This window comes from Chelonoidis abingdonii, chromosome 9 (genome assembly GCF_003597395.2).
Source record: "Chelonoidis abingdonii isolate Lonesome George chromosome 9, CheloAbing_2.0, whole genome shotgun sequence".
In the NCBI taxonomy this organism is placed as follows: Eukaryota; Metazoa; Chordata; order Testudines; family Testudinidae; genus Chelonoidis; species Chelonoidis abingdonii.
The window spans coordinates 16004702-16017685 of NC_133777.1; the positions used below are offsets into that span (position 1 = coordinate 16004702).

The window sequence follows — 12984 nt, forward strand, 5'->3', positions numbered from 1 at the left end:
GATCACATCTGTACAAATCTCAATAAGGAAAATGGAAAACGTGTTTGCTTCCAGTAGTATCACAATGTGCTAGGCATTTTCCAGTCAGAGAAGAAGTAATGATGCCTGCCTTAAGGAGCTCACAATCTAAACAGAGGGTGTAAGAGTAAGGAGTACAACTAATTAGTAGAGTGGTCAAGGTGGCGATTGGCCATGTCACCACAATAAAGTTAACAGGATTTTAAATTAAAAAGGCAGATCATTTTAATTATTTCTGGAATGTGTACTTATAAGTCTACCAATTTCCCTATAAACATCACAGTAGAACTGGGTCTTTAGGAGGGATTTTAATGCAGAGAGGGTAGAGCCCTTGTCAATGAGCTGAGCAAGCACATTCCATGCATGGGTATAGTGTGGAAGAAGGCATGGAGATGTTTACAGAAGAAATTAAACAATGGGTGGGTGAAACTGGCATTGCTGGTAGAGTAGAGGGCTACGGGAACAATTAAAAACAAGACAAAAGGTACATAATTAGTTATGCATGGCTTTGAAACATTGGATAAGAAGCTTAAATTTTACATGTGGGGGGAGAACCACCACCAGTGGAGGGATTTAGAGGTGAGGATATAACATGATCAGAAAAATGGACAAAGAAAATAATTTTAACAGCAGCTCTTTGAACAGATTTGAGAAGAGTGATGTGGATGTTAGAGAAGAGGATGCTGCAGTAACCAAGATTAGATACAATGAGAGCTTTAATAAGGGATGGAAAGAGAAGGTCAGATTTTAGAGATGTTGTGGAGAAAAAAGGCAGAAGAAATCAGACATAGCTTGGACATGGGTGGCAAGTGAGAGGAAGGAGTCCTGGAAACACCAAGATTGTGGGCTTGAGTGATGGAAAGGTTAATGATTTTGTTAATGGTGATAGAGAATGGATAGGAGGGCAGAGAGGGGATAGAAAATAAAGAGCTCAACATGGAAGAAGTTCATTATGTATTTTATAGAAGGACAGGAAGTCTTAAATTTCCTTAGCCTGATTCATTGGTTTAAAAGTTGGGGAATTCAGGGGGATGTGGGAGGGGGGGAATGAAAATTTCACATGAACAAAAAGTTCATGGATCTAAACATTTTTAATTTTACTTTACTTACAGGCTCTCAGGCAACTTAGCCTCAAGAGATATACCTGCTGGTACACAGATCTCCTCAAGAAAATTTGCCTATATTTATTGTGGCTTTAATGATAACAATTACTGTGTTCTTTTTTTGTGATTGCATAGGTAATAGTGATAGAACATTAATTTTCTATCTCCTCATACACTCCCTTCAATAAATTTAATGCAAGTATACATCATCTGAGAAATTACTGCATATTTGCTTACCAGCAGGTCTTGTGTCTGGTTGATGTGTGTAACCAGTAATCCATTATCGGGCTCCAAATCTGTTATTGTAATATCATGCCAGGATGGTCGGCCTTTCACCGGAACTGTGCCAGATCCCATGCTTACCCTACAAAATAAGCCATTTCAAAAACTGGGGAGTTGTTTGCATCACTGAGAGTGCTGTTGCACTGTCAAATAGTCCATTTATAAAACTGTTCATCATCATCACCCATAAGAATTAAACATTCTGGTATCTGTTGAACAACTAAAACTCTTATGCTCCATTTTAAGTATCCCAATATACATATGCATCGAAAAATGTAGTTTGTGTCACCAGAGACGTATATTTCATTTCCATTTAAGCATTTCCCCTAAGGATTTTGCAACAACATCCTTACCCTACTTTTTCCAAGAACTGATCATTGTCCAATAACTGAGCCATTTTTCTGGTTTGTGCATCCATTGTATTATGACCAAAGACTTAACCTTCTTTTAAAAAAGAGACATAGCATTAAAGAGTGGAAGTTTAGAATAGCAAAAATAAAAGCTATATATAAATGCTATATATAAATCCTTGATATAAGATATCACTTTCCTAAATTATAGTCCCATAGACACAAATCAAGAGAAACTATATACTTAATTACATTGCATGCAGCGCCTGTGACCAAGAAAATTAAAAAAAGTGGAAGTCATTCTTTGATTATTATTATTACATAATTTACTTGGAAACCATTCTGCTAAAAGTCATTCACCAAGGGTACCCTGCCAGTATGAAGCACAAATGCAATTTTTAAAACATCTTGTATGTCACCAGACACCTTGGGCAGCACACTAGCCATGTGTACTTTGGGTTTATCTTTTGGTTGGACTGTCCCGTGTACTTCAATAATAATGGCAATTTAACTATTTGAGACAAGTTGGGTGAGGTAATATCTTTTATTTGACCAACTTCTGTTGGTGAGAGAGACAAGCGCTCGAGCTTACACAGAGCTCTTCTTCAGGTCTGGGAAACTCACTCGGAATGTCATAACTTAATACAAAGATGGAACAGATTGATAAACCATAAATCCAGTAGCTACTTACGCTTATTATAACAATCTATAAAAACAAGGAATGCGGTAGCACCACAGATTTGTTTGGGCATAAGCTTTCGTGGGTAAAATAACCTACTAAGAACCCCCCCACCAGCTAAGCCCCTTTCTTCCCTATGATCAGGGACAGGTGCTAATGGGCCACTTCACCTGGAATAGTCCTTTGAAATGTGTTAACTACTTAAGCTAAACTCTCTGTTCCACCTTGTATTTAGCTGTGAGTAAATTTCCCAGCCCTGAAGATGATATGGGAAGCTTGTGTCTCTCTCACCAACAGGTGCTGGTCCAATTCAATATATTCCCTTACTCACCCTCTCTCTCCTACCCTGGGACCTACACAGCGACCACCCTTCATACAATTTAACTGTCACTTATTTTACAGCCATGCACGCCACTGACTCTCTGCATTAAATCTGAGCTGACATTTCCTTCTTCTGAGCAAAGACCCGAGCCCCGGGGCCTGACACCCTCAGCGCCCAGCGCAGTCAGCGGGAGCGGAGGGCGCTCAAGAGGCGCCGGGTCCGGCCCGGGGAAGCCCAGGCGCCTCTGAAGGGACTCGGGGGCTGCGCAGCCACAGGGGGCTGAAGCATTTGAACCTCGGCAGGCAGGCGCGAGCCCGTTCGAGTTCAGCTCGCCCCGGCTTCTGCAAGATCCTCCACGCGGCCGGAGCGGCCGGACACTGCAGGGCAGCCGGCCCTCGGTAGCCGAGCAGCGGCCTCCGGCCCAGCAGTGTGTTGCCGCGTCGCTAACAGAAACGGGAGGAACTATTCCCCGCCCGGCAGGGGCTCGCTGTCCTCCCCCCCCCATGCCAGGGAGTAGTACGGTCCGAGGGGCAGGGCTGCGGCGCTGCAAGCCGGCCGGGGTGGGCCCATAGGGGCCCGATATGTTGCTTCCCAGCCCAGCCGGGGCGGGTAGGTAGCGGCTGTCCAGGGCCGCCTCCGGAGGAGGCTGCAGCAGGCGCGGCTCGCAATCAGTGCAGACGGGGCCAGGCCTGTCGTAGACAATTTATTTTGATAAACTTGCTCGATAACAAAAATACAAGTGAAGAAAAGTCTCTTCGTTTGCTCAGTCCGTAGTAGCAGGTGCCTGGCCATCAGCGCCTGAAGAGTGTCCTAAACTGAGGGAGGAGAGCGCTGCAACACAGCTTTTCCCGCCGCCCAGGAGCAAGGTGCCCGCTAACGCCGAGGCCGGATGAGCGAGTGGCAGACACCTCTTGCCTTCATCTTTTCCATCCTTCGCACCGTTTGCAGAGGGCAGCCTGGAGTGTAGCCAGGCTTCCTGGTGAATGGGCATGTCCAGGGATGGGCTGCAATGCTTACATAGAGGCTCTGAAACAGCAGGACCGGTCCATGGAGTCGGGGCGCCTAATCCTGCAGCTGAGCGTGTCCCTCAAGAGAAACGCCCATTGAAACTAACCCAAAGAGAGTTCTGCTTGAGTAAAGGCAGGAGCAGAATTAAGTCTAGAGGAGTTACACAATACCAGCATTTTGGACCAGTTGTTAAATGCCTAGAGGCTCAGCAATAGAAGTCAAATGGTGAATGGGTTTGTAAATGCTTTCAGAGAATCACGCTGCTCAACAGAGAAACTAAAAAAGTTTCTAGTGAGTTATTCCTTCTGTTTTCAAAAAGCGTTATACAGACACATTTACAATTTTCCTTTTTAAAGTATTTTAAGTTTCTGATTAGGACTTGAGGTTAACAGATAAAACTACAAAATGCATACATAAATTGCATTATGCTGTGACATTAAACCTTTCAGGTGATAATGAAATGAAGACTACACAAGAGTGTGCTGTGACCTATAATAGAATAAACCATCCTTCAAAATATATAAAATGGCTGGCAGAGTCTGAAAAGTTTACCTAACCAACAACATGTAACATGGATTATTACCTTTGGAGAAGATTCATACTGAAACATTTGCTTTAATGAGTTGAAAGTCTACAGATGTTTAGGCATGTTCAACAGGAACTTCCTGTAGTTTAAAAACTAATCCTTGTGCAAATAAAACCTATAAATAGTATTCAGCAGATTTTACAGTGATGCTCTTAGGTATGAAAAGAATGCACACAACTTTAAAACAAAAGTAACAGACATAAATTTGACAAATGATTGCACCATAGAACAGTGTTTTATATACAGTTTACAAGCTATGATTTTCTGCTATAAATTAATACTGTACTATATAGTACTTAGTGACCTTATTAAAAAGCAACTATTGACAGCTGTCTCTTTTCACTTACAGGGACATTTTTAATACAAATGGATCCATCTAGTTGTAGACTTAAATGCCCAAATATTAACTAAAACAGCCTGCTAGCTGAAGCGATGCTGTCTTTCAATGATTCATAGCATTGGCTAACCCACTAAGGTTCTAGCCAGCCATTCATGGACTGGATATGCTTCATGATAAGTGTTTTTTTTAATTAAATGGTAATACATTTTAAATATAAGCTTAAATGATGATTATTATTATACAGGACGTCACTAACTGAAATAAGTAAACGGGGGAAAATTCTTAGCAGCTGAGAAACTCTTCCCCCACCCCCATGTAGGTGATCCAGTTAAAATATTGTATGGAACTATTTACAACAAGACTGACATTTCTGAGAGGAAAAAAAAAGCTATTAGCTTATCAAATTAATTAGTGAGCTATGATTCATTGTTAACACTTTATATCAGGCTATACCACCAGTCTTATAACACTACTGAAAACATTTAGACCTTTGTTCTGCAATTGGATCTACCCAGATTGCATCCATATACAGAGCTCCATTGATATCAGTGAAGCTCTGGATTGCCTGTGCAGCTATGACTGCAAGATCAGAATCTGAATTAAAAACCAATCAAATCTGAATTAGCAGTTCCAGATGAGAATCTGGCTGTATATTCTTATACTTCAGAAAAATTTAGAGAGACTTTGATGTGAAAGCTTCCTTCAGCCTGTGAGTGAACTGATAAAGAGATTTTTCTACAACCAAGAGAAAATGATCCAATACATCAATCAGGTAATTTTTCCTCACGAATATACTTCTAATGGCACACAGTTCAATATAATTGTATAAGGTATCTCATTTCTAACACTTGTTTCTGCTGTAATAGCTGTTTTTTCCAAAATAACTATAAATACATTTCAGAAGCAATATAATCATCATTCTTACAGAAAAATGCACTCAGTTCACTTATGCCTTATAAAAGCATGTTTAAGTAATGCAGCTCTTTTCATAAGTACATTTGGACAGACACTTTGTTGTCAAGAGATAGTTTGTCAATACTTCCCCACAAAAAGATTAAATATTAACTGGGGAATAAGGGCATGATCCTGCAAGCAAGCTTCCTGGCACATCAATCAAAGTTTTGTGCTAATAAAGGTCAGATTTTAAGCGAATATTGAACTATACACCGCTATCCATGGATCCAAGGTTTATACAGCTCTTGTATTTAAAGAGTGTTGATTTCAGGGGAAAACTTACACTCTGAATTCAGATGGTCCTTATGCCCACACTTTTATCTTCAGCTTTAGTAAACAAGGCATATGGACATTAAAAACAGTTATATTGCTCTTTTTTGGTAAAGAAGATGAATTAACTTAATACTCACAAGTGAAAATAAATTCACCCAACTTTACTACAGAATAGTGTTTTTACCAGTTGACCTAAACACTGAATGTTATATGCATTAGAGAAATTTACCTATGGTAAATTGCTGTGCTTGAACGTGTATAAATAAATTCATTGTTAATGTAACAAAGAAAGCAGTAGAAAAGAGACTCCCTGTACAACAGTTGCTAATAATTTAAATAGTGTCAGTTTCCCAGAATTAGGATTTTAACTTTAAGGTCTGACGTGATCTCACCTTCTACCCTCATATACAAATAAATTACCATACAAAGAATTTTAGCTTAACTTAAAATTGCACCTAGAAAGGCATGGGATTGTTTGTACCTATTACAAAAACCTGTTAAAATCAAGGGCTGCTACAAAGAATGAGGTAAACTGAAGACTCTCAGCTATGTGGCCTTCAGAGAAATGGCTTTTTTCTATTGAGTTCTAGTTTTGCACACCACAGTGTTCTGCTAGCAAAGCGTTCTGAGTTATCTTCCAGGAACTGTTTGTGTGTATATAAGTGTGTGTGTGTGTGTGTATATACACACACACACACACACACAGAGTATACTGCATCATATATATCTATATATAGTGTGTGTGTGTGTGTATATAAATATAAAGTCCCCCCCCCACCCCAAAAAAAAAAGTTTTAGTGTTTTTCTACAGCTGAAGGGGGATGTATGTCATTTTGTTGTTACATACATTGTAAATAATATATTTTGATCTATTGGCTTCTTGGTGCAGTAATGCAAGATGGATTCATTTTGGTGCCAAAGACTTTGCCTATCCGAAGAAAGATGTAAAATGCTAATCTCCTAAATTGTGAGGCCAGCCTCACTTGAACTCCTTTGAAACCCTCTGGTCTACCACAAGGTTCATAAATACTTTGATTTTCAAATTGTTAGACGTTAAAAACAGATACAGTAACATGGGGCAATATGCTTCTCAGTGTAAAGCATTCTTCTTCACTAGTCTCTATCACAGTGCAGACCTGACTGCATTAATATGCTCAGGAGATTAGTCAACAATGTCTGTATTTGGTTATGGGAAAGGCTCTTTCTCTCTCTCTCTTTTTTTTTTTTAATCCAAAGTGCATAGTGAGAACAAGTCAAAGCATTCCTCTTTTCAGTAAGTATTTGATAGTCTGATGTAGGCTCTCTCCTGAGAATGCAACTCTGATATCTTGCTCTCCTCTGAAACAAACTCATGAAGTTCAGATATTCATCAGCCAGGTAAACAAACTTTGCCGGCAAATAGAAGTCCTACTATTGTAAAGAAAATGGATAAGACAAACAGTACATATGAGGACCCAACCACTGTGTTGTTGGGCAATTTATATGGTTGACCTCCAACTTCATTGATGTAAAATCCTATTGGAAATATTAGGGCTGCCATGCAGAATAGGATCACTGCAAAACAAACAAAACAAAATCAAAGTTAGCATCCTGTTGAAAGTCAAAATGTTTGCCAGTTTGTAGGGCACCAATGCCTAACTCACAGGAAACTGATCATGTGGGACATACCCTGATCTTAACAGATCCCAGCTCTCTGTTCCAGAAGAAGGTGAAAGTTCCTGTCAGTATGCAATGGCACAAAGTTCATTCCTCAACTCCAGTTTATTAATCATTTGAACTATGTTCAGAAGAACAAGAATCACTGTTGAAGAAAGATGAATTTTGGAGGACACATTCTTCCACCATTCATGAATCTAATCCGATCATTATGCCTCAGAGCATTTTACAGGTAGTTATTCCCCCAAAAAGTCAATGTGGACTAACGTTTAACATTGAAGAAACTCACTTTTCATTATTAAAGAGTTGCCTTTTCCCCAAATGTATTTGCCCTCTCCTATTCTGCCACACAAATGCTTTACACATTTTCTGTACATATTTTGCTAACAATAGGAAACGTGTGCCACTACAGTTTCCTTTAGATTAATTAAAATAAACCATTTTTTCTAAATGCTGAGACACTCAGCCTAAAGCCCAAATAAAACATTCTGTTGAAATCTAACCTCCTCTATAAAAGGCTCCAAGTTCAGACTACACAAATACAGCACCAAGCAATTGGTTTGTTTTTTTATTTCACTTGCACAGTTATGTTAATATGCATAGATGGTGTTGCTTACAACACATATCACATTGTGTGCACACAAAGTGCCTGTCACAATAAAAGTCACTTATTAAAATTATATAAGTGATTTCACTCCTTCAGATATACTAATATGGGCTGACATTCCTTGCAATACATTTTAATACTCTACCCAAATCCACTACATGGCATCCAATATTATCCAGCTCTGCTGACATCCTCTGTTTTTCTGTAAGTGCTTATGGCATAAATAATCTATTTAGTATTGACAATGAGAGTCTGCAGGATACTAAGATCTTGACCAAGGCATAAAATGATGTCCTGACATGGCTTTTCTATGAAGCAGCATGATTTTCTTCATGATAAAAAGATCAGATGTTGATTGTTTTGATGCTGTATTTACAACTATATAAATAGGTGAAAAATAGTATCGGGCAGATACAGAATTTTAAGTGGTAGAGTCGTACAAGGCAACTATTAGGCTCTTTATGCTTCTGCAAATCAACTTTTATGCTTTATCTTGAAATACAATTATTCGTTGTGATTTAACATTAAGAATTTCCAATACCCACTGACCCAACAACTAAGCTTACTACTTTGGTTGGGGAAAAAATAAATAAATAAATAAACCTGCATTGCCCCCACAAAAACTAAGCCTAACTTACACCAAATCATCTTCCCTCCTCCGTAAATCAACTCTAAACGCTAGCCACCTCAAAAATCAGCTTAACCAACAATCAATTCTACCTCCACCTGAATAAGAGTAATTAATGCAAGCCCCTCCCTCCTGCCACAATCAATCAATTAATGCTGGGCCTTACTTCTCCGCAGAGTACAGGAAGTCCTGTACCAGGGTTTTCTACACCACACTCCACCCCCAGCTGGTGGAAAGAGCTGCAGCTCCAGGGAGGCACTACACTCCTTACCTCACTTTCCCATCTTGTGAAAAAGGTGTGGGCTCCAGCTGCTCTGCTCCCTCCTGAAAAAGGTGCTTTGGCTGCTCTGCTTCCCCAGCCTCTAGAGTTCCCCTTTCCCAATTAGCCCACAACTGGGCAAGAGCTCTAGTCTCCCTAGATGAGCCAGTGATGGACTTGTACAGCACTGAGGAAAGTTATATTTACATTAGCTATACCTGCTTTAATACACTTACAAAGTTTCAGTTTGTCCAGATTTATTGCTTCCTGTCTGTTTCTTGATATACAAATGTTGAAAAAAATCCCCCACTCTCTATGAACCTTATGTGTATTCAAGGCAGACATTTTACTGCATCTCTTTAGACCTCAAATGTCTCTTCATAAAACTATGAATGCTAAGTTCATGGCGCATCACTGAAAAAAAGATTAGTGTGTTTTTATAGAATAGCCTTTAAATTCTAGTTTAGGTCCTATGTACAATGACTTCAAACTATTGCCCAAGTATTTGTGCATATCACAATAGGCTAATTTAGCATACTCAGACCAAGACTACAGCAGCAGCTGCATTTCATGTCAGGACTGACATGCACTATCACGATGGTTCTCAGCCTGTGGTCTGTGGACCCCTGGGGGTCTGCGGAATATGTCTAAGTGGGGTCCGTGAAAGACTTAGCTCGAAAACTGACTCAACAGAATTCAATTATATATCCAGACAATAGATTTCCAAAGGGGTCTGCACCTCCATTCAAAAATTTTCAAAGAAGTAGGCACCTAAATTCAAAAATTTGTAGGGGTCCGCAAATGAAAAAAGGATGAGACTAGACATGTGAAGCAGCTTACAAAGCACCTGCCTGCATGATGACTAGCTGCATTAGAATCTGTCTCTCAAACTAAAAGAGGACAATATTTAATATTCAAAAGTCAAATAAGCCACTAGAGAGAGCCTATACTTCCTATTAATAATTGTCAGAACTCTATTTTGCGATAGATAGGAAGGGGGTTTGAACCTTATAGATTCTTTCACAAAAAAGCCAAGAACGAGTTCCCCATTTTTAGCTGTATGTTTTCCATAACTGGACTATGGAAGTGATTCTTGGATATATGCTGTTTGAATAGACCTGATAAACATAACAGCAGATGTTGCTTTTGCCCTGTCGCCTTATGAAACTTGGTAGAGCTGGTCGCCATAAGGAGCCTGTCGGTTCCAAAAAGCTCACTGAGGTGGGCCATAAAGGAAGGGGACAGGACCTCAGGATGCCCTTGCCAGGGTTTCCAGCTGCATGTCCTGCAGGATGCTGCTGCTTCAGAGTGCATCTCAGGAGGGAGGCTGGAATGGGAAAGTAGAAGACCTTTGTGAAAGAATCTATAAGGTTGAAAGCAAGCGTATAATCAAATGAAGTAAAAATCTTAAATGAACCAAACTGTACCATAGAGTCTCTATGGATAGCAATTCTATGCTTGAATAATAAGAATATAGCAGTAGGGATATATTAGAGACCACCTGACCAGTATGGTGATACTAACTGTGAAATGCTCAGGGAGATTAGAGAGGCTATTAAAATAAAAAATTCAATAATAATGGGGGATTTCAGCTATCCCCATATTGACTGGGTACATATCACCTCAGGAAAGGATGCAGAGATAAAGTTTCTTGACAACTTAAATGACCGCTTCTTGGAGCAGCCAGTCCTGGAACCCACAAGAGGAGAGGCAATTCTTGATTTAATCCTAAGTGGAGCACAGGATCAGGTCCAAGAGGTGAATATAGCTGGACTGCTTGGTAATAGTGACCATAATATAATTAAATTTAACATCCCTGTGGTGGGGAAAACACCACAGCGGCCCAAACTGGAACATTTAATTTCAGAAAGGGGAACTACCCAAAAATTAAGAGGTTAATTAAACAGAAATTAAAAGGTACAACACCAAAAGTAAAATCCCTGCAAGCTACATGGAAACTTTTTACAGACATCATAGTAGAGGATCAACTTAAGTGTATACCCCAAATTAAAAAACGTAGTAAGAGAACCAAAAAAAGAGCCACCATGGCTAAACAACAAAGTATAAGAAGCAGTGAGAGGCAAAAAGACATCCTTTAAAAAGTGGAAGTTAAATCCTAATGAGGAAAATAGAAAGGAGCATAAACTCTGGCATGGGGGGAGGGGCACCTGAACACATGCTGCCAGCTGTGCGCACTCTGCTAATCAGCTGGGCAGCATTTGAATTTCTCCTGGGCGGCCACGCAAGCACACAGCTTACAGGGAACACAGGACACTCTGGTGTTCCATCTCAAGCCACAGGCAATTGAGTATGAACTGGCAGCAGCTCTGCCTTTCCCTCCCCACATACACCCTCCTACCAGAGCAGGAGGCTATCTAAAGCACAGGTGTAGACCCATGGACACAGTTGACAAAAATCTCATACTGAAATGGAGCACCCATAGAGATGCTACTCAGAGAATCACCTTAATTCAGGACCCTTGTGCATATGCATTATGATCACGTAATTAAAACTTGTATCATATGCTATTTTTTCACAGGAACCTGTCTCATTCAGTGCACTGAATGGAGCCGTCCTGGGAATCAATCAGCTTCGTGTAGTGAAGGAGACTTGTCTGTAAAACCCTACCTCATTTGCTGAGGAAATTAGAAGGTGTTCGGTGTGCTCTAGTGGGCACACACTCTTCTGCGTACCTCCGCCCCCAAACGTGACTCCTTTTGCCCTGTCCTCTCAAACCTGTTCCTGTCCCAATCTCGTCTCTTCCTTTCATCCCCCAGCTCCTAGTCTTAATCTTAAGAAATTGTGTTACTAAAACCTAAGAATTCCAATAATATCTTAATAGCATGACAAATAAGTTTGGTTTGAAATAAAACAAATAAAACAAATCTTTAATCAATATTCTTCCCACTTTAAAAAACAGCTCACAGCAGAAAGTCAGAGTGAATGGAGAATATATCTTTGAAATTTCTCTTCTGATGTCACTCTTTTTAAAAAACACTGGCACACCTCAAGCTTTATGGTAAGAGGAATCTAAAGATAAAACAGCTTTCAGGACAACACACATTACAGCTGAAACAATGACTACTTAGAAGGTGGAGATATTTTAAAAATTAAAATATTTAGAATCAATAATACAAGCCACAGAAGTTAAAAAAGAACATCACATAAATGAAAAAGAGAATCCTTTACCTTAGAGTTTGGAACCCAGCTCATCATAAACACTTTTGTAATGTTTGAGATGGTGTTTTGAGTTTAGAGAGACGTGATCCCTACCCTGAAGAGTTTATAGTCTATATTAGACAAAAACAGACCAATCAGCTAGACAGAGGAAGAATCTAGTGAAGAGTGGGCTAGAGTAAATAGCAATACTGCAAGAGTAATGATTTCTGATATTTAACACTGTTCATTGTAGAAATGGAAGAGTCAATCACAATGGAGTTGACTATAAAATAATTAGCCCATAGTATGCAAGAGCCACATCTACATTTAATATGTGATATACTAAAGAAGTCGGGGTGATGGCTTTAATTATGGAGGTTCCTTTGTGGAGTACCACCAGTTAAAGTTGAGTTTTTATACACAGCAGGTTTAAATCTATTAACACTAAGTCCCTGCCAAACCTGTTTGTTTCAGTGAGGAGCATAAACTTGAATTTACTAGGTAATTTTCATACTCCCTTCAGTTAGTTTTCAGAATTCAGGCTCATTTAAAATCTCTCAGTCTTATTTCCGCACCGTTCCTCCCACCCTCAAATTCTATGGTTTTTTCAGGCCTCTTATAACTGCCATCAAAACATCAGGACTTAATTTCATAGCCAAGCTAATCCTGTAACAAACATCAAAAAAAGGTAGTTTGGACAATTTTATTCCATTTACTGGTTATAACTGGTTTCCTTTATCTGTCTGCTCCCCAGGCATTG

At 39.6% G+C, this 12984-nt stretch overlaps 2 protein-coding genes across 10 annotated transcripts in view; both read right to left on the reverse strand.

Moving 5' to 3' along the window:
• Positions 1–3193, reverse strand: part of VWA3A (von Willebrand factor A domain containing 3A) — a 78728-nt gene extending 75535 nt beyond the window's left edge. For 8 of the 9 annotated variants that reach the window (XM_032802105.2, XM_032802108.2, XM_032802107.2 and 5 more), the window contains exons 1-3: positions 2764–3193; positions 1757–1847; positions 1359–1485 (exon numbers count right to left, since the gene is read on the reverse strand). In XM_032802105.2, coding sequence (XP_032657996.1) covers positions 1359–1485; positions 1757–1821 — 192 coding nt within the window. In that variant the 5' untranslated portion in view covers positions 1822–1847; positions 2764–3193. The remainder of the gene's footprint in view (positions 1–1358; positions 1486–1756; positions 1848–2763) is intronic. The other variant, XM_032802101.2, reaches the window with a different exon arrangement.
• Positions 3194–6675: 3482 nt separating this feature from the next.
• Positions 6676–12984, reverse strand: part of MOSMO (modulator of smoothened) — a 48358-nt gene continuing 42049 nt past the window's right edge. The window contains exon 3 of the mRNA XM_032802151.2: positions 6676–7469. Within this exon, the coding sequence (XP_032658042.1) occupies positions 7285–7469 (185 nt within the window). The 3' untranslated portion in view covers positions 6676–7284. The remainder of the gene's footprint in view (positions 7470–12984) is intronic.